This window comes from Parus major, chromosome 9, assembly GCF_001522545.3.
Source record: "Parus major isolate Abel chromosome 9, Parus_major1.1, whole genome shotgun sequence".
NCBI lineage: Eukaryota > Metazoa > Chordata > Aves > Passeriformes > Paridae > Parus > Parus major.
The window spans coordinates 6321488-6340883 of record NC_031778.1 but is presented as its reverse complement, the minus strand read 5'-3'; the positions used below and the strand labels follow the sequence as shown (position 1 = coordinate 6340883).

The 19396-nt window shown below is 43.3% G+C and overlaps 2 protein-coding genes across 7 annotated transcripts in view; both read right to left on the bottom strand.

Annotated features, from left to right (window-relative positions):
* Nucleotides 1-9572, bottom strand: part of DGKD (diacylglycerol kinase delta) — a 67895-nt gene extending 58323 nt beyond the window's left edge. The window contains exons 1-2 of one of the 2 annotated variants that reach the window (XM_033516747.1): nt 9568-9572; nt 9085-9149 (exon numbers count right to left, since the gene is read on the bottom strand). The gene's annotated coding sequence lies outside the window, so the exon portion shown is untranslated. Of the gene's footprint in view, nt 1-314; nt 393-9084; nt 9150-9567 lie in introns of those variants that run through there. The other variant, XM_015637260.2, reaches the window with a different exon arrangement.
* On the bottom strand, nt 2013-19356 carry SAG (S-antigen visual arrestin). Of its 5 annotated transcripts, none has more exons than XM_033516752.1 (15): nt 17100-19356; nt 16481-16541; nt 16353-16397; nt 15873-16066; nt 15096-15155; nt 13926-13993; nt 13618-13753; nt 13214-13298; nt 11944-12016; nt 10797-10934; nt 10441-10518; nt 9568-9591; nt 9085-9149; nt 3768-3777; nt 2013-3126 (listed from the first exon to the last, which is right to left on the bottom strand). In XM_033516752.1, exons 1-15 carry the CDS (start codon nt 17196-17198, stop codon nt 3033-3035), a joined length of 1230 nt encoding a protein of 409 aa, XP_033372643.1. In that variant the 5' UTR covers nt 17199-19356; the 3' UTR covers nt 2013-3032. The 5 variants fall into 5 exon arrangements, with proteins under 5 accessions (XP_033372643.1, XP_033372644.1, XP_033372645.1 ...); XM_033516754.1 differs by having other exon boundaries at nt 3029-3303; XM_033516751.1 differs by lacking the exons at nt 2013-3126; nt 3768-3777 and adding an exon at nt 3784-4823 and having other exon boundaries at nt 17100-17267; nt 18457-19356.
* Between the last annotated feature and the right edge of the window lie 40 nt (nt 19357-19396).

The following is a 19396-nucleotide window of genomic DNA, read 5'->3' as shown; positions in this document are numbered from 1 at the left end:
CACATGGCGGCGGCGGAGGAGCGGGAGGGGCCGGGGCGGGGAAGGGCCCGGCCGCTGTAACGGGACGGTCACGGCCACCCTGCCCCTCCGCGGTCCCTACGAACCTCCCCGATCGCAACGGCCCGGCCGTGGCTCCTTGGAGCCTGGACAAAGCTGTTCAGCGCAGCCCGCCCCGCCAAGGCGAGCCCGACAGTCCGGACCCCCGTCCCCATTCCTTCCCATTCTTCGTGGCTACTGCAGCACAGAATTACAGAATCATTCGGGTTGAAAAAGACTTCTGACATAATCGAGTCCAACCTATAACCGAACACCACCTTGTCAATCAGACCGGAGCACTGAGTGCTCCGTCCCGTCGTTCCTTGAACACCTCCACGGACGAGTACTCCACCACCTCCCGGGACAGCCCCTCCCAAAGCTCTCCCCGTGTTGCCAGGATTTATTGAACTGCTGCGGGCACACCCTACCGCCCAGGCTCCACCTGCCGCGCAGCCCCCGCCCCGAAGGGCGCCTCAGGGGCGCTGAGGCCGAGGGCCGGGCCGCTCCCAGTGCCGAGCCCGGAGCACCCCCGGCCCGGTCCCGCTCCGTTCGCAGTGGCCAGGTAGCTCGCCCCCGCCTCTCCAACACCCATCAGCTACGGGCAGTGTAGTGTTCCCGCTGGGATCTCACGGAGATGTATAAGGGAAAAGAGGCTGTCACGAAACCCGTCCTGTCACGTATTTGTTCCAAGCTGCCTTCAAACACAGCAGGTCCAGAAATGGCATCGCTCCTAGAGCGCATCCCTCTCCGGGAGCTGGCGAGCTCTCTACAGAGTCCCACCACATCAAAGCCACGGAGTCAGGAAATCGGATCTGCTCTCCCCGAGCGGTAAACAGGAGGAGCAGACCACAGGTCTGACTCGGTAGATCAACTTAACACCAGAACCAGAAGAAAGGGAAGATAAAAGGCAAACAGTTCTAGCTACAGACCTATTTTCTGCTGACAAAAGTCAGCATCTGCTGGCTGAAGCGCCAGAGAAAAATCCAGCTAGTCCTGCAGGACAGAGCAAATAACTGGCATAAGCTGAACCAGTAGCGTCTCAAAGTGCTTTCCCAAACCCAGACAAAAGAACAGATTTAATAACCATTTAACAACCAATTTCCTCCCCACTGCACAACAGTGCACTGTGATTTTGTCACACTTAGCTTACAGAAGTCATCACCACAGCTGAATTTGAGAGGAAAGTCAGGCAGTGACAGAGGCCCCTCACAAAATTGACTTATAAGAAACTTTTTAAAAAGGAAAAAAAAAATTAATCAGATCTTTGAGTTTAGTGGTCCCATACTTACAGGTGTAGTAGCCGGAAACACTGAAGGAAACACCTTTGTCGAGAAAGATACACTTTGAATTAAGACGGGGGAACCCTGTTCCCCCTCCTCTTAGATCTTTAAAGGATATTCTAAACTCCTGCTCTCCAAGACCAGCATATTCACAACAGCAATTTGTTCAGCCTTACTGTATGTTCTGTGTGTTCTGGAGCCACCAACAGATTAGGAATAGAAATACCAGGGAAAAGCCTTCCCAGACATCCAGGTGCAAATGCCTGACCCTCCCCCAAAGCTGAAATCACACAGAAATTATCCTGATCACAAAGACTTGGAACTGGCCGGGTTCCTTTAGCAGCAGAGCACCCATTGCAGAGCAGACATTGTGCTTCTTGCAATTCCAAGCTAAAGTGAGACACCTGTGACTAATGGACAGCACTGAGGAACAGGTGTATTAGGGGAGAGCACTGATGGAACCCTGAAGTTAGCTGTGGTCTTAATTAACTGCTTCCAGCATCTTAATCAAGACCAGTTTAAAGAAGCAAACAGATATAAGTGTGACGTTCTTAATTCTATTTTCCGGAGTGTAGGGTGGCAAACTTAAGTCTATATTAATAAATGTGGACCCTGCATTCAGACTTTCCAGGAGAATTTAAACCAGGGACACTGAAAAGCAGATTTAAAGAAAAAATGAGAAAAATAAAACACCAGTTGTTTTACATGCAAAATGTAATTAGCTGATGCAAGTCACTTCAGCAAAAAACAGTGAGATTCAGGAAAATATCCAATATTTACATGTATAATGAGAATATCCAGATCAACAAGATGAAAAGTTTGCAGAATGCAATCTCATTTCTTAGGGCATAAACCAACTGGTGGCAGATAGATATTGGGAAAGGCTCCTCAGGGAAGAGGTGCCTTAATTTCCTCCTTAATTTTCCGGTATCTTCTTTTGAAGCAGTTGCCTACAGGAAACTAGATTAAATACAGGCTCTTGTCTGGACTTGTATTTCTGTTTGGCATTGTATATAGGGAGCTTTAAGCAATTCATGGACAGTGCACATTTATCTCATCTTTAATAACATGGTTATTAAGCATATTGCCAGAAAGCTAACACTGTGTATCAGCATTGTCTATGTTGTAGGAGACAACTTGCGAGATATTTACTGGTACAGAAAATGAATGTAAAAGCCACATGGGGACAGTGCAAGCACTGAAAAAATTCACTGCCTGAATTTGGTAAAGCATCAATGCAAAAGCAACCAAAAGGAAATAAAATCAGTTTTGTACAGTCTGCTGAGAAACCTTAATGAATCATCCAGGGCTGCAAGCCAGCCTTCCAGGGTAGGATTTGGTTCACTGGCACTTCAAAGTCACAGACTCTGATACGGAGTAAGTCCAGACAGGCTGCATAAACTCTCTTAAAGCTCTCACCAGTGCTGAAAGCAACCAACCTTTTTATTAGGCAGCCCTGAAAGCAGAAGTCATGACATGGCAGACGACCTGTCTTCCTCTGGTAGCTGTGGTACCAGGTGTTGTGTTTGCCACATTCCTCCAGAGATGGATCTTGTAATAAGCAATAGAGATTCATGTTGTCATGTCCACTGACCTCAGGGCTGATCCCTGGAAGAACATGCATGAACTGAGAACATGAAGACTACTAGAAAATTAGGTCCTACATTTGTAATTTAACCCAGACAACACAGCTTCTCTGTCAGTCTGTTCTTTTAATCACTCATCAGTTGAGGGTGAATTCTTGTCCGCTTCATCAGGTGTATTTTTTAGCTGCTGACGACCAAACTCCTCAAATACCAGCTCTGCTTCACTGCAATGGAAGAAATGCAGGTCTTTCAAAATGATGTTACTCTATTTTCATACCAGTAGACTAGAGACAACACATAGGAAGAAGAAGGGAAGCCCACAGACTGGTAGTGTTTCCTTTGTCTCCAAAGAGATTTGGATCACATTCCCACAGGCACCATCATCACTGATGCTATTCTAGCTAAAATGAAAAGCAATTGATTGAGCAAGTCAAGACACAAACTGAGGATGTTTTCATCTGTACTGAATCATGTCCATTCCAGATACATATTTATCAACTAACTGAACAGCCTAGAGCCTGCAAGGGGCTTTGTCCAGGAACAAAATATGGAACATTTCAACCTTATTCCTTCTATACTAAAATAGAGGTGCATGGTCAAACCTATTAAGTTCCTTACACTTCCAGCTATAGGGCACAAACACACCCCTCCCTGGGTGTGTTTGTGCTATTAGGCAAAACATGATCTCTTAATCTATCTTCACATGGTCAGTCACTGCTGTTTAACCCAGAGCAGTCATTTGTTAGGCCACCATAACTTGCTCACTTTGGATTTTAAGCTGGGGATTTTTGGACAGTTTTGAGGAGTTTTTAAAAGAGTCAATGCACAAGTGTAACTAGAAAGTGAAATACTAAAAGAAACTTACCCATCCTTCCCTGCAGTCATGAGCATGCAGCAAAGGAGGAAAAAAGAGACACCGGATAGTCAGAAGAGCAGATGCAAAAACATTTGCAAAATGTTCAATGCAAAAATATATATACTGACAAGTCGGAGCAGTGACAAGAAGCAGAATTTGCAGCAGTACAAGTAGAATTTCAGAAAGTCTCAAAATGTGCATACATACACCTGATGAGGCAAAACTCAATCTTCCAAATAGAAAAGCATTCCAGCAATGCTGCCCAAGCTACCTGAAGGGCTGAGGAACGAAGACAGATTTTCCCATCTACACATGCTCGTGGTCACAGCTGTAGGACACATCTATGCACACACTTGGACTCCAAGCTGACAGTGCTTGCATGACATGATGTCAGCTTTAATTGCTCTGTCACTGTGATTGAAGAAGTCAGCTAATGAAGAGACAATGCTCTTGTTCAATAAACATGAAGGTATTAAAATTAGAGGTCAAAGTACAGAAACACCTTAGGGATCTCTTATCAGATGGGTTAAGGCCTTTGGGGCAGCCCTCCTAATTTCATCTTGCCCTAAAAATGGTTTAGAGACCTTTGGCAATTGTGTTTCTTTAGTGGGATCTTTGCTAACCACATTATAACAAATCCTGCTTACTAGCAGGATTCCTTGAAAGCTGTTTCAGCACAGCCTAAAATAAGCAGAAGACTATTTGCAGGGATTTTATTGTTCTCACAGTTATTTTAGCAAGGCATAGTCACTTCACTGGCTTACTTCTCATAGCTTTGGGTCAGGGAGCAAAGCACCCTTGTTCTGTAGAAGTCAGCAGGGATCTGGGGCACTTCAGTGACTGGATAACTCACTACACCTGGAGATTTCCCATCCCCGACACACACTGCAATCAAGGGCAACAAGCACTGCTGGAAAAGTCAGCATTAACAGTGTGCCAAAGGGGGCCACTCCAGCCAAAATGCTTCAAAGGATGGCTCATGCAAAGACACTCCTGATGGCATCTCTCCAGACCAGGACAGAAGCCAAGATGAATCCTGGAAAGTCTCAAGGCATGTGTGCTTGACTGAAATAGATTTAAAATGAAACATTTAGAACTTCTAAAATTTCCAACATATAAAGCACCATTCTCATTCAATTTTTTCTCCAATTTTTATTTTTTAGTTTGTGCTCTTTCCCCTCTTGGAGGTACTTTCATTACTATGTGATCACTACAGTGACACTAGTGATTTGTGGGTGAAGTTGAATGAGATCCCCACCAGTGATTTGAAACTGATTTTACAAAATGGAGTGAGGGGGGAAATAGATATTGTTTCAACTGGACATATACTTAAGTGTAAGATAAATGATTACTAAGTCAATACAGATAGTATGACAGCAGAGTAGTGCTGATAATATACTTTAGATGGAAGATTACATTCAAGGATGCACCACTTCACCTTCAGGCTGCAACACTATCATGCTACAATTGCACCCTATCAGGAGTTAGGTCCACTCCAGAGTTTTCTAGCTGTCCTGTGGTGTATTTAATATTATAATATTGAAAAATTCTCAGAAAATGGGTAGACTTTTGCTTCTTTCAATTAGCATTCTAACAATTGTTTTGAGGGTTGGGGTGTGAGGGGGATTGATGAGGATCCAGAATACCATTGTCCTCTCAGAGCAGGGTTTTCTGCACACCTTTATTATGCAGCCACAGAAATTACTCCATATAACTGAAGTCACAGCATGTGGTAATTTTCAGTATAAACTTGCTTTTAGCCTCTCTTAAGTTGATGGGGAAGAAAAGAAAAAGATAACAGGTTTTGCTATTTTCCAAGATATTCAATGCTTTAAAATTTCCTAATTTCTGAATGCCACAATACCAAAACAGGGAAAGTATTGCTTTGCTGTTAGAAGGACAAAGTATTCCTCGGTTTCTTGAAAACAGCCTTTTTGTGCAAGTTTAATCAGGGAGCAGATAAATGATCATTTGTTGAACAACAGCCAAAACAAAGGCCAGTGTCCAAGATATAGGCCCACAAAATGCAAAACATCAGAAGATTGGCAGGAAAACCCCAGACCAAAGAACTCATGCTGAGACCACAGCCTTGAGGAAAACCCAGCAGGAACTTCTAGGCTAACTGCTGACCAGGAAAGAAGAAGCAGGAATAGACACAGCCCAGTTTGAATGTATCTTTAAAGGCAAACAATCTCTACACATTTTTTGTCAACAGGCGGAACAGACAGACTGCCAATGTGACATGAGCTGCTTTGCCTAAAAATAACCACATGTAAACCACATGGGTCCAAAAACAGTCACAAAACCAGCACACATGAAACATGCAAATCCTGGCCTAGCAGAAGACCAAGAGAAGGAAGCAATAAACACAGGCAAGGAGAGGTAGCAAACTGCTTCTTCTCTGTCTCCTGCAAGCACATGGAAGAAAGATCAAGCAATGTGCAATAGCCATGCAATGTGTCAGACCTGCTGTTTACAGAGTGATGAATGCTTCAGAGCTTCCTCACAGACAACTAGAGAGGGTAAAGCCATCTGCTGTGAAACAGAGCACACAGCACTTGCTTGCACTTGCCCCAGCTTGGTCCTGAAAAAATTATATCATGTTCTTGGGAAGCTTAAGTTTCTGAGGTTCTCTGTACTCAAGTCAGCCCTGCATGATTAAATGCATTGATGCTACACATTTTACTTCTGCCATAAATCACCTTAGCTAAAGAAAAGGATATTCCCCCACTCCAAAATAAATCACAATATGTGGCATTTTTTAATCCTGCTCCAGCTTTAACTCCTTAAGATGGTTGCTCTGACTTTTTTCTGTTCTTCCAGTTATGCCTTAAGACAGTCAAGTGAGCAGGAAGGTGCAGTAGGCAAACTAATCTCTACTGATTTGTCAGTAAAAAGAAAAGGAAGTGGAAAAAGAAGATAAGGGGTGATCTCAAAACTCCCTGTGCATGCACCTCTGCCAGTACTCACTGCAGAGCTGCTTAAAAAGCCAACAATGAAAAATTCCATCTTTTGGGACCTTCAAGAGTTTAAACACTGTTTATTGAAGCTCCATCTCTGCAATTAAGCCTGGATTTGCTTGATTCCAAATTAGATGGTATTTCATTAATGAAATGCATTATGTTTCTCAGAGTTAATGAGCTAAAATGGTTGAAGAAAAAATTAAAAAGCCTAAACTCAAAACTGGGAAAAGGGATGAAGCACAGTGCATGGAAAACTACCAACCAATAAAGCTGAAAAGCATTTCAGTTTACCAGCTTCATACGGGAGACTGTTTTATTCCCTGTAATAATCTCAGTCACCACATTCCAGCACAGTTTTCAAGTCAGCTATTCAGGCTTCAGAGGAATTTTCTGTTGTGTTAGAGTATTTTTTTTAAGAGAAAGCATTTATTTCCTGAGTTAAATATTTGCAGGGCTTTCCCATGGGATAGCTCCTGAAATTACCTGCATTTTTTTCACTATATAAGAAACCTGGTATTTCCATCTGTACAAAATGCATGGAGCATAGCTGACACTTCTGACAGCAAGCTCCTAGAAGACTTTGATGTAGCAAACAACATGTGGGCTGCACCTCTGGTAAGAGGATATGCTGGGGAAAGCGATCTGAGAAATATTGCAGATCTCCATTTTCCTTGTAAAGTCTTCTGCCTGCATCCTTTTGAGTGTTCTGTATAAAGGAGTACATCATCCCTCCTTTGAAATTATCTTAGAAGGAAGAATTACCTTATTTCCATTTTTCCTCATATTGCACATGCTTCTGCCAGAAGTATAAAGTAATAAAGAGGAGGTGTTCGCATTTTTAACACCAAAAAAGTAATGTAAAAAAAAATTTGTTACAGTTGCCTAAACCTTTGGATGAGCCCTGTTTGAAGCCTTCAATCTTTCTTTGGTATCCATGAAAGCTCCTGAGCAACCCAGAAGCACTAGATGGCCCTCACCAGCCATACTCCTGAGATCACCAGTGCTGTCCCAGCCTACACCTCTTCTGTGCCAAGATAATGTGCTGGCACTGCTCACAGCAGAGGCTTTCCCAGGGAAAATTACTTTCCTGTAGTGTAACTGTTACAGGAGAGATAAAACGTACCTTTGCCAACTCCAGCACATCCATGACTAGCAAAGCCTGATTCCCAACCAGAGCATCTGAAGGTGGAGTGGACCACTAGCTCTCTTCTCATTGCTCACACTTGAATCCTCCCACAGTTTCACACAGTAAGGACTCAAGTCACCCCCTTCTAAGGCTTCTAGTATAGATCAAACCATCTGTCTCGGGATAACTCTTCTCAAAAGTTCCACTCTCACTTTCCAGTTTCATGTTCTTAGAAACCGCAGGTTTAGATCAGTTTGGGCACAAAGAGAAAAAGGAAGAAAGAAGAAGGTGCACAAAAGCAGCCATGTCTTTTGTTTGAAGCCAAATAAACTTTATCCCAGTATAGAGGGTAGGACAAGATGGCTCATCTGTAACAGCCCCAGCAGGAAAAGACTGGTGTGTCTGGTGGTCAAGAGACGCTTCAGATACTGTACAGTAGCTTCTGATTTAGTGTGAGCACCTTGCAAACTCTGGTGCTCACTTCTGGCAAACAGAGCCAGCCAGGGAAGTGGGAGGATGCTCCTGACAGCCTGTGGTTTTGGCATCTGATGCCAAGGCTCAAGATGCCTGGATAAGGCTTGCTCCTTAACTGTTATAGAGTTCCTCCATTTCCACATAGAGACCTAACATTGAAGAGATGTTCCTCTTGGATAAGCACTGGACAAGAAGGCCACATCACAAACACCATGGCAAATACCACATCAAGATAACAGAGACTCAAGGATCATCAGTAGTTTTATCACCTCTTCGCTTTGCTTAAAAGTATTTGGCTTTGTACAATACTCAGGTGTGTTAGGCATTTTCTGTGTCAGATATTTTCTTTGTTACTTATCCTGTAATCTGTCTGGGAATTGCTAACAGTTTCATGTAGGATATTTCGCACTGCAGTCATGAGATTTAACTGTGTAGAGCTTCCTCAAACCCCTGTTCTCTGAGCTGTGATTCCACACATGAAAGATAAAAGGGAACATGACTCTTTTCCATTTTCTCCCATCTTTGCATCCCTGCTCTCTGTTATTTAGTGCCTAGAGGCTGAAACATACAAACACACATAAACACACACACATGTGTATATATATATATATATATATAGACGTGCAAAAACACAGCACAGCTGCATACTGGAGCCTTGCAGGCTCTGAATGCTTCCTGTACCACAAATCACTCTAAGCCTTACAATGGTGAGATCTCACCAGAGCCTGTTAATGAACAAAGGGAAAAAACAGGTATAACTGACCTGCTGGGTTCTTTTCCTCAGGTTTGGGGTGCATGAGACGAAATGGCAGCTCTGTGCCCACTTCACTTTAGGGAGAAGAGAGAATGCATCAGATCCACAGCTCCACACACATGCCTGGTTCAGCCTCCTTCCTCCTTAGGCCAGCCTGAGCCCTCAGCTCCATCTTCACCCATTCCTTCATATTTTTCTAATCATAATTTTCCTCTCAAAAAAAGTTAAGCTCCAATTTCTCCACAAATACCCCAGGCATATCCACTTTCATAGACTGGGTTTATTTTGTGCTGAATGTACTTGCATGCATATAAAAACAAAAGGTATTTTTGTAATAGCTTCATTTTCACAGCAGAACCACAAATTATTTGCTTCTAACAACTTCAGGGACAGTTACTTTTTTTAGGGAGGTGGGAATGGCAATAAGAAAGAGAATAAAAAGATGAACTAACAACTAGGACTGCATGGTCTGAAAAGGAAGATTACATTTACCTGGAAGTGAGGTCTCCCAGCATGCTACAAAAGAAAACAAAGAGAAAAACAAAGAATATTTAATGCCTTTCTATTCTGGTGCTCCAGCAAATGCTTTAATTGGTGGACTACTGAAATCACTTTCCTTATGTACTGTTCTCTACTTGCCACTGTACTTGTTTTTTAAAAAAGATAGTATTACTTTTTCATGTCATTCCCATGGAGAAAGACTCTAAGTTTTTGAACTCCTGACAAAGTGTTGGGCATGGCCCTTGGAAAAGGGAAAGTGGATGACGACAGAAGGAAGCAGTCATTTTATCATGCTTTAGGCAAATCTTTGATGCCTTTTTATACTAGAACAAAGGATGAATGAAATACCAATATAAACAGTGACTAACATCAACTGAGAGTCACGATCCTTTTTTGCACTGTATCCTGGATCTAGCTCATGTTGATAACATCAGCTTTACCCAGAAAGCTGGCTGAGTACAGAACCTGTACATACAATATTTATGACTCTCAGGCAGACATTTTCACTTTCTGCTCTGAGAGAACAGCAATGCCAACATAATGGTTCACACAGTTTCACCTCACTTCTCACAAAATAGGTGATGGCTTTGAAACAAAAATAGCAATGCAAAGCAGAGGTTCCTACTTCAACCATAACGTTATATGGTATCTAAAGGAGAGTAATACAAACCATTTGGCTCAGCACAAGTTCTATGGATAGGCCAAGACTGTTTTTCAGGCAATTTATGCTTTATAGGAAGCCTCATATTCTGTAACATGTGCCTCTTCTCTTGGGGTGGACTGTCTCTCCTCACCCATCAATGACAGAAACACATTCTCCTCCCTTAACTGTAGGCAGATGTAGAAAAAGTATGTTACACTTACCCTGGAACAGTGAGCTTCACTTTGATCTTGTAGGAAACCAGAATCCCCATCACTGTCTTGTCTATTCCATCCTTAATGCTGCCAGAGAAAACAGAGCAGCGTGAGCTGGCACAGCTGTATAGCAACAACACACCTGGAGCAAGAACTAGGGGAGCATCCTAAAAGTGGGAGGGCAGGCAAGCCTCAGGTGTAGCCAATACCTCTCCAGATGTGTGATCATCCTGAATGAACATGATGGCATTAGTAATAGTGCTATATGTCCAGGCACAACTTTACACTGAGGGAAGTGTCTCCTCCATCCTCTCCTCTTCTCTATAACTCTCCCACTACCTGGAACAACTAAAAACTCCACTCACATAGTACTAGAAGCCAAGTTGGTGTCCTCATCCTTCAATTTTCCATCCAGAGCTATTTCTCGTGTCTCCCGGTTATTTGCAAGCAAGGGTAAAAGTGTCAGGGTCTTGGTCAGGCTGCTGTTTGGCTGCACCTTTTCCCTGAAAATAAGAAGGGAAGTGATACTCTGTGGTTTGTTACACACCCAACTAGGAGAATTTCAAAACAGATTACAAAGCTGCCCAAAAGGAGAGGAATTTATCTGTGCAAATTCAGCTGTCAACAATACAGATGTCCACCTCTAATCTAGTCAGCAAAATTCCCTTTATAATCAGCAGAGAAACACATATATTTACAGAAAATGCTTTATTTCACATTAAGGCAGAAAAGTAGGTCAAAAGCACAGAATAATAAAATAGCTTAGGTTGGAAAAGCCCTTTAAGATTATCAAGTCCAACCATTAACCCAACACTGCCAAGGCCACCAGTGAACCATGTCCCCAAGTTCCACATCTATTTTTCCTAATATCCAACCTACACCTCCCCAGGTGCAACTTGAGGCCACATCCTCTGTGCTGCAAAGCTCTGAATGTGAACAAAATGAATCCTAGTTGAGAATACCAATACTGAATGGAAAACATGTCCCTAAGCTATAGAGCATAACACCAGACATATATAAAGTACCTGGGTGTGCCCAAACTTCCTCACCGTGTGAGGTTCAGCACTGCCAGTACAGTGAAAAAAAGCAAGTGTTTTCCCATAACATCTACAGGCTCAAACTTTCTGTGGGCTTTCTCAGGCCAGAAGAAAGCAAATTAAATGCTCTTGCTCAAGCAAGAGTCTCCATGACTTCCACTCAAACAGCAGCACCTTTCAGAAACATGTTGCATCTCTATTTAGATTTCCAGCAACTGGGAACCTTCCACCACCACCACTAAGCTTGTCTAGCATGTAATTACTCTTCAAACCTCTTCTGCAACATCTCCACTCCCTGAAAATACATGAGGATCTCTGATGCTCTGTGAAAAGGGGACCAGCTGCATCTGGAGAGAATGAGTGGTGTGGCACACACGAGGTAAGAGGAGACTGCCAGACTGTAATTATGAGAACCTCTCATTACTGATGATGAGGGTAATTAAAAGGGTGTGAAGGAACAGGAGCATTCACTCACCGTGCTTCCTCAGAAGCCACCACTTTGGTATAGAAGTCACTGGAGTACAGCACCACATTGGTCACCTGCTCCACTGAGGGAGAAAGAAGAAAGCGTACACTTAGGTGTGTGCACGTACCACAAACAAAACAGTTGCCCCCACCACAAGTCCCAGGAATGGGAAACATGGTGAAGACAGCAGAAAATCCCATTCATTTACAGCCTGAAGGGACCACCAGGTCAGATAGCCTGACCTGAATAGAGACCAACAGCACACCAATGGCCAAAGTCTGTCTTCCCCGAAAGGCACCTGGACTTGATTTGGAGACAAGAGAAAGTCAGTAACCCAGTTTCTCTTGTGATCCTCTCTTTCCATTATAAAGATGTCCCTCTTCCTTCTCTCTTTGGGTCTGCTTTTCTCTGGTCCTGGTATCTCTTGTGTGCCTCCAGCCCATACATATACATTCAGGAGACAGCATCAGCACAAAGCCCGTGGTGACAGATGACTTATATTCTCCAATCCTACACAAAAAATCCCAGGGGAATTCTGGGACCAACAAGGTCTTTTTAAGCCTAACATAGGCGTAAAAAAAGAGCCTAAAAATATTTGGGAATCACAGTGCATCATCCCAGACTAGCACTGAAATAGCTTTCTCTGTTATAGTTCTGTAGGAACCTCAGCCATTTTTTCCCCTCTCTGCCTTCTTTTCTCTTTCCCATATCCTTTGTCTTGTGGATGTCTTCCCCAACTCTGCAGCTTGTGGGATGAAAACATGTAGTGTCATATAAAACACTGACACAGCAATGAAGGGCAGCTCCTGCCCTCAGCTGGAATTCCTCAGGAGGAGGAATGACACTTGCTGGCAGAGTGGCTGTTTCTTATCCTGCCAGAGATTTCTGGAACACAAGGCAAAGCTGCATGTGATCTAGGCACATTCACAGTTAACAGGAGCACCACACTGGCAGGGAGCCCTTCCCACTGACCTCCCAAAAAGGATGGACTTTCCTCCACTTTTCCCACACCTGCATTCCCCACTGCAGGAGCCAGACCCTTTTTCTTTTTCTAGGGGGGACAATCTGGTGCCTGAAATTAAGACATACAAGTAACCACAAGAATCAGGAAAAAAGCTACAGCACTTCACTCGATGAACAGCAAAGAAACAGCAACACACAGAAAGGGAAAAATTCACAATATCCCAAACTGCCTTCTTAAACTGTTGCAAGCACTAAATTCTGTATCTCTTTCAGCCCTATTGCACTCAAAGAATCCCAAGCAACAGTAAAAATATACCCTGGACTTTGATCTTCTTCACTGTTTTCTCTGTGCTGTTGTTGATGGTGATAGTGACTGGAATGGGCTCACCATGGTAGTATACCTAGAAGGAATGGGATGCTCAGAAATCCAGCCAAGACACTTCTTCCAAGCCCTAAACCCCTCTAGTTCCCCCAGATTACACCTCACAGAAGCCAGATAGGGGAAGATGATCCCTCCCAGCAATTCATGACCCTTCCTTCAATGACTTCTAATGTGTTTGGTAACAGGGTTTCAGCCACCCCTGGCAGTGGCCAGTGATAGAAATTACATTAGAGCCCTTGAGTGCTGGGACAAGTCAATCTCAGCTGAGAAAGCAGCAAAATGCCCATTGGCCTGCAGATACCACAATGCCCCCAGCCCCAGGGCAAACACCCCCTCACCTCTTTACTGAGGCAAGCTTTCAGGTGCAGGGGCTTGTTGGACATGAAGAACTGCCAGGTGGTCTCTGCACAAGGCTGGGGTCCTGGCTCCTCTGGAGCATACTGCACCTTACGGATCAGCAGACGTGCAGAGTTCCTGGGAAGCAGCAGAGGACAGCATGGTGACACCCGGTGTTTGGCAGAGGCAGGAGTTCTGCATTTCCATGTGCTCACACCCGAGAAGTGGGTGCAAAGCTGAACAATCAGGGTGCATCACTGGACCACCCATCCTCTTTAAGGCAAAGCTGAAGAGAGACATATCCTATTACCTCTTATGAATTCTCTCTTCCACATTTTCTGTTGAGAAAGCTTTCACCTCAAAATCCACCCCACAAGTCTGTCAGAGAGAGAGAGGAGAGAGAGCCGTGAAATCAGGATCAGAAGACAGGAACATCTGCAGATGTTTCAGTATCTTTCTGCACACCAGAAACTTGGCAGGCACCAGGTGCAATTTACTCTGGTCTCCCACCACTATCACAGACATCCCTGACAACTGGTGTTGGCACATCCACCTGTTCTACAATGCTTCTGATAAATGAGGCTGAATCCCAGACTCTGAAAGGTGACATCCCTGCTCCTGAAAGGCTTCGTCTGAGACCAGTGCTGGAAAGGTCACAACATATGACTGAGCAGTGTGCCATGCTCTCTGGCCCACCCTGGGTTTCTGAACTGAATTTCTGAGCTGGCTTTGTAATGCCAAAACCAGTATGTAAGGAGTGGAAGTGATCATGCCAAGCTAACCTTTGCTTTAATGGGTTTATAGCATCATGGGGCAGCTGTGTGAGTCCCAAGTAATTCTCTACAGAGACATTTTTGCTAGAATATCATTCCCTGGCATAAAACACAGATTATCCTTTTTGCACTAGATTCTACAACCTACAGCCCATTTTGCCTGGTTGATTGTCTAGTTCTGCTGTCCAGACAAGCAGCCAGTCAAGTATAAGAGGAATATTTTTAACAGTATCAGAAGCCTTGCAGAACATTTATTTAGTGACTTTTACTACAGGGTTTTTTTTCTGTTTACACATACATACAAGCCAGCTCTTCTCTGCATTTAATTCAGGGCAGGTCTTAAGACATGTTATTTATAGCAATCTGTGACATTTTAGGCGTTCAGTCTCCTTTTCTTTCATGTAGCCTCATAGCCACAATCATTTTATGTGCAGCCAACCCACAAATCATGTGATAGTCTTAAAGAAGCTACAGCACTGCAGATTTTGTAGTCTTGATGCTATTTGTTTGGACTCCCTTTCTTACTTTGAGTATTTCAGCTCCAATTCTGTGACACATACTTGTAGCCCTTAGTTCTTGACATTTGTGGCATAGCACAGTAAAATCAGTATCAGCTTCTCCTACTCACAAGCTGAACAAATTCACATGATTTTTTTCCATCTGACTTTCCTTAACCATGATAAGCACAAGTGTCCCACTGGCCTCACCTTATCAACATCACGAGGTGCAGGCTGCAGACAAACTGAGCAAGGGAGGTAATCTGGAAACTGTGGGAGAAAGAAGAAGAAATGCCCCAAAGCAATAGTACACAGATGTTTTAAGTAACATACTGCTCACACAAGCAGTCCTGAACCCAAGGGCCACTCACTGTAATGCAGTAACCCTTTGGAACTCTGGCTAGAATACTAGCCTTGTATGAACAAATCCCTCTCTTCCAAAAACACTTTAATAGTCAAGAAAGAAAAAAAGTCCACGCACAATGTAAATCTTCTTCAGGAACACTAAGACAGACGTGACTGACAGTACTGGAAGGATTCCCTGTTAGAATTTGGTAGTCAGCTGTCATTTGCTGAAAACATCTGGTAAAGAACTTTTCATCTCCTTATTTGAGGGGAGTTTTTAAAGGAAATGGATTTGGCACTGAGGCAATAGTAAAAAGTATTCCACCCCCTCAGGAATGGGAAGGCAAGGATATATAGGGCTGTTGCTAGCATAAAGCCATTGCAAATTCCCTTCCCTTTTTTAAGAAAACACTTCTCACAGTGCTGTGATCACTGCATAGTTAGGATCTTCTTGTACTTTACCTCTGAGGACTGCAAGAATTAAAAAAAACTCAAAACATTGGTAACACCACCCATCACCCAAAATTGGAACTTGCAGAACAAGAATTCACTATTAATTCCCATCTTCAGTCCATCACAAGGCCTCAACAGCCTGGTAAGTACAGACAAGAAGAGAATCAGAGGCTCTTCTGAGATACTTACTGTAAAGAAAAAGGGATAAGCATTTTTCCCCAGCTTCTTTAGCAGAGATTCCTGCAAGAGGGTGAGAGACTCTGGCTTGTCAGCAGGCGGGTACACCTGGACCCTGGAGAAGAACAGGTCCCGGCGGAAGGCGAGGCCAATCACATCAATGTCTTCCTGGCCATAGCGGAACACGCAGGTGAGGGACACAAACACTGAGAAGAAGCACAGGACAGGTGAAACATGCAGCAGGATAGCAGGGAAGGCAGGCTGGGATGAGGACATCTCCTGCCTCAGGGATACATGGAAACTCATTTCAACACTTGCATAACCCAGTGAGTACTCATGCCTTGCGTAACAACAGGCATTGCATTGATAAGAAACCCATTCACTGGGGAAAAGTTACATTTGTACCCTTAAAAGAATAAAAAGGTTCTACCTTAGCACCTCACTCAGAAAGACAAACAATTTCTGAGATATACATTGCATAAAACCTCAAACCTTTTTTTCCCTGGACAATAGCAGGATCCACCAATACAACACCATCTGAAAGGGGAAAAAAATCAAGATTAACAGAGTATAAGCAGGGTTGAGAGCAGGAAGAGCAGCACATAACCTTGTCGACTTACCTACAGGTTCCACATTTCCCATGTTGTCAATGAAGTCCCGCTTTCCCAGGTAGATGGTCAGCTGTAGGGAGAGGATGACCACAGTTGAACTATAAAATGTTTGTGGTTGTTGAGGGAAGGGGGACACACACATCAGAGAACTATAAATCTTGCAGAGATCAGAACAATTCCATTGTAAATGGAATATTTGTTGCTTTTCCAGCAAACGTGCAACCCCACCGGACTCAACAGGATTATCCACATGCTTCAGGACATCAGAACTGAAGACCTGATCTAGACTAGCTCCCAAAGGTACAACACAAATACTTGCATGGGACAAAGAAGTGTAGATTTGAAGATTTTTGGTGCTGTCAAGACAATGAATCAGTTTTATTTTAAACAATTACCAGAAGAAGTACAACCCAGGATGAGCATGAGGTGAGCTGCCTTCCTCTTGTATTATAACACAGGAAAAGTTGGCCTTAAAAACTGTTTGCATCATCTCAAATTTAGTGGGAATATGGCTCACACTCCTCCTTCAGAAAAAAATAAAGGGGACAGGAAAGAGCTTTCTAATAAGTCTCCAGTCTCACTACAGGTAAAACTCAAACCTAAATAAGCCCATTATTACTGTACTCACAGCTTTGTCACGGGTGCTTTTTCTGAAGATAACTTGTTTTGGAGGAGAATCAGCATTCTTCCCACCAATCCCAGTCTTTTGAGACACGGGGCAGCTCATGGGCAAAGACAGGGATGTGACTGTGGGTGAACGAAGCCTTTCTGTCCCAAAATGTCCTGCCCCAGATGCCTGGGAAAAATAGGTGGATGAGATAAAAGTAGTAGGTAAAGCACTGTACTCCTGTGCTGTTTCAGAACCCCTCACACATCCAAATGGTGGCTCTGTCTAAAAGGTACAAAGGTGGTTTGTGTTGATAAGGAGTCAGAACAATCCCCAAATGAGAACTCATCTGTCATGCTGCATTTTCCTCAACCAGAACCCAATGCAACCCATCATGGGAAAAGTAACACTGAGCTCAAATCAGAATGCACTGTAAGGATAGAACAGTCCAGCCACCTGCCCAGAAAGGCAACAATTATATTTGGAGGTAGGGAACAGCTTGCACCTGAAGGGTAGAAAACATACGGAATAATAATTCTCCAGGAGGAGAAAAACAAGGAGGGAGAGAAAAGGTGGGGGGGGAGGTGGGCAGGAGGACAGAGAGAAAAGGGGGGGGAAAGAGAAGCAGTGAAAAAAAAGAAGAGAAGAAAATAAAGGGGAGACCACAAGGGCACAAGAGATATCCCAGAGAGAAGTTCAGAAAACCTAAGTGGTACAAAGCAGAGATTAGCTTTTCATTTTGTTGTATGTCATAAAATGGCACCCAGTAAATGATCAGACAGCAAATTTAAACTAAGGTAAAGCATTTTTCCAGTTAACAGAAGATTCAAGGTGGCTCTGGAAATCACCAATAGGAAATGAATCACAGGATTAGATACATTCACAGAGAAAAAGGCTTTTGGCAGCTCTTGGACAAGGATCCAGGAGCAACCTTAACCCTGTAAGATTCTGAAGCAGAGGAGCGTCATCAGGAGAGGATTACACCACACATACTTCTCACCATCAAAGTATATCATCATCCTTACACTTCTCACCATCAAAGCTGTGTGAATGAGAACACTGTATTACACAAACCCCAGCTCTGATGGAGTATGACTGCCCCTGCAGTTTGCTCCCATTCTATTTCTTTGCTTGCTTTCTGAATAAAACAGTTTCTAGGGCCTATTTGCAGACAACAAACCATAGAAAAAGGAAACACTTGGCTTCTTGGAAAACTGAAAAAAATGTAAGGCAGACATTAGAAACAGACCACACACATGTAAGCATCTCTATTTTCATTAAATAGGTTTTTCAAATCCAGACCAATATTTGCTGCTGACTAGACATGACACTCATGCTATAGACTCAAAGAAACACACCAGCAAATAACATGAAATACCTTGCTGTGTTCCAAATGGTACAGGAGCTTCCACGGACAGTGATGAGAACTTCTGAATTATTGAAGAAATACTAATTTTCCAAGCTGTCTCCTATGCTTCTTTGCATCTACCTGAGGGAATTACTGCCCTCTTCCCAAACAAGGAAGACAATTTGTAGGGGATTTGAAAGCTCATCTCTAGTTGAATCTATCCAGGATTTCAAGAATTAATCCCTCTCCATGAGCAAATATTGTACCTGGGCTAAGATTCAGCTGGGAAGTGGTTAAGTCAGCAACAACAAGGCATTACCTAAGGACACTCAGGTAGGCAGCAAAGATGTCTAGAATGTCCTATTCACATGTTTTGCAAAGACTACAGACATGTAGCACAGGACAGCTACTGAAAACAGTTTATTCTAAAGCTCTGTCTCCTCCTTCCCAGGGCTGCAAGACACCCAGCCTGGTAAGAAACTGAACAGACAAGAGCCATTTATGAAAAAGGGAGTTTATAAAACACTAAAATGCCATTTTGATGGACTGTCAAACACTGAGAACAATGCACTATTCTCATGATCACTAAGTGATTTATCTATTACTATTCACCAGCATTCAACTGACATGCTGATGCAAAACAATGCACTGCTGGCTTGTAAAATCCCCTCCTCAATTTACTTACAAAAGCACAACATCTGGGATTTAAGAAACACAGATATTTTAATTAACTTCAGCTTTTCTGGTCCTTAATCTTCCAAGAGTAGCTTTTCCCTCACCAGTGAATTTGGCCCTGGTATTCTGCACAACAGTACATGTTAACTTTTGGCTTGTGAGCTGTAGGAACAGCTGTAGCTTTCTTCTGGCTGCATCTGTTCATTTGATTACAAGGATCACATGATATCCTGTCCACTTGCCTGTCCCTCCAGCTCAAGCAACCTTGCAGTCACAGATCAAGCTTGCTTTCCAA

Bases quoted from the DNA above. Each gene is read 5' to 3' on its own strand.
- SAG (XM_033516751.1), bottom strand. From the start codon at position 17,198: ATGAGCTGCCCCGTGTCTCAAAAGACTGGGATTGGTGGGAAGAATGCT. The intron at 16,398-16,480 runs GTAAGTCGACAA...TTCCCCTTTCAG, and splicing joins GGGAAATGTGGAACCTGTAG to ATGGTGTTGTATTGGTGGAT. The intron at 13,299-13,617 runs GTGAGGGGGTGT...CATTCCTTCTAG, and splicing joins AAGCTTGCCTCAGTAAAGAG to GTATACTACCATGGTGAGCC.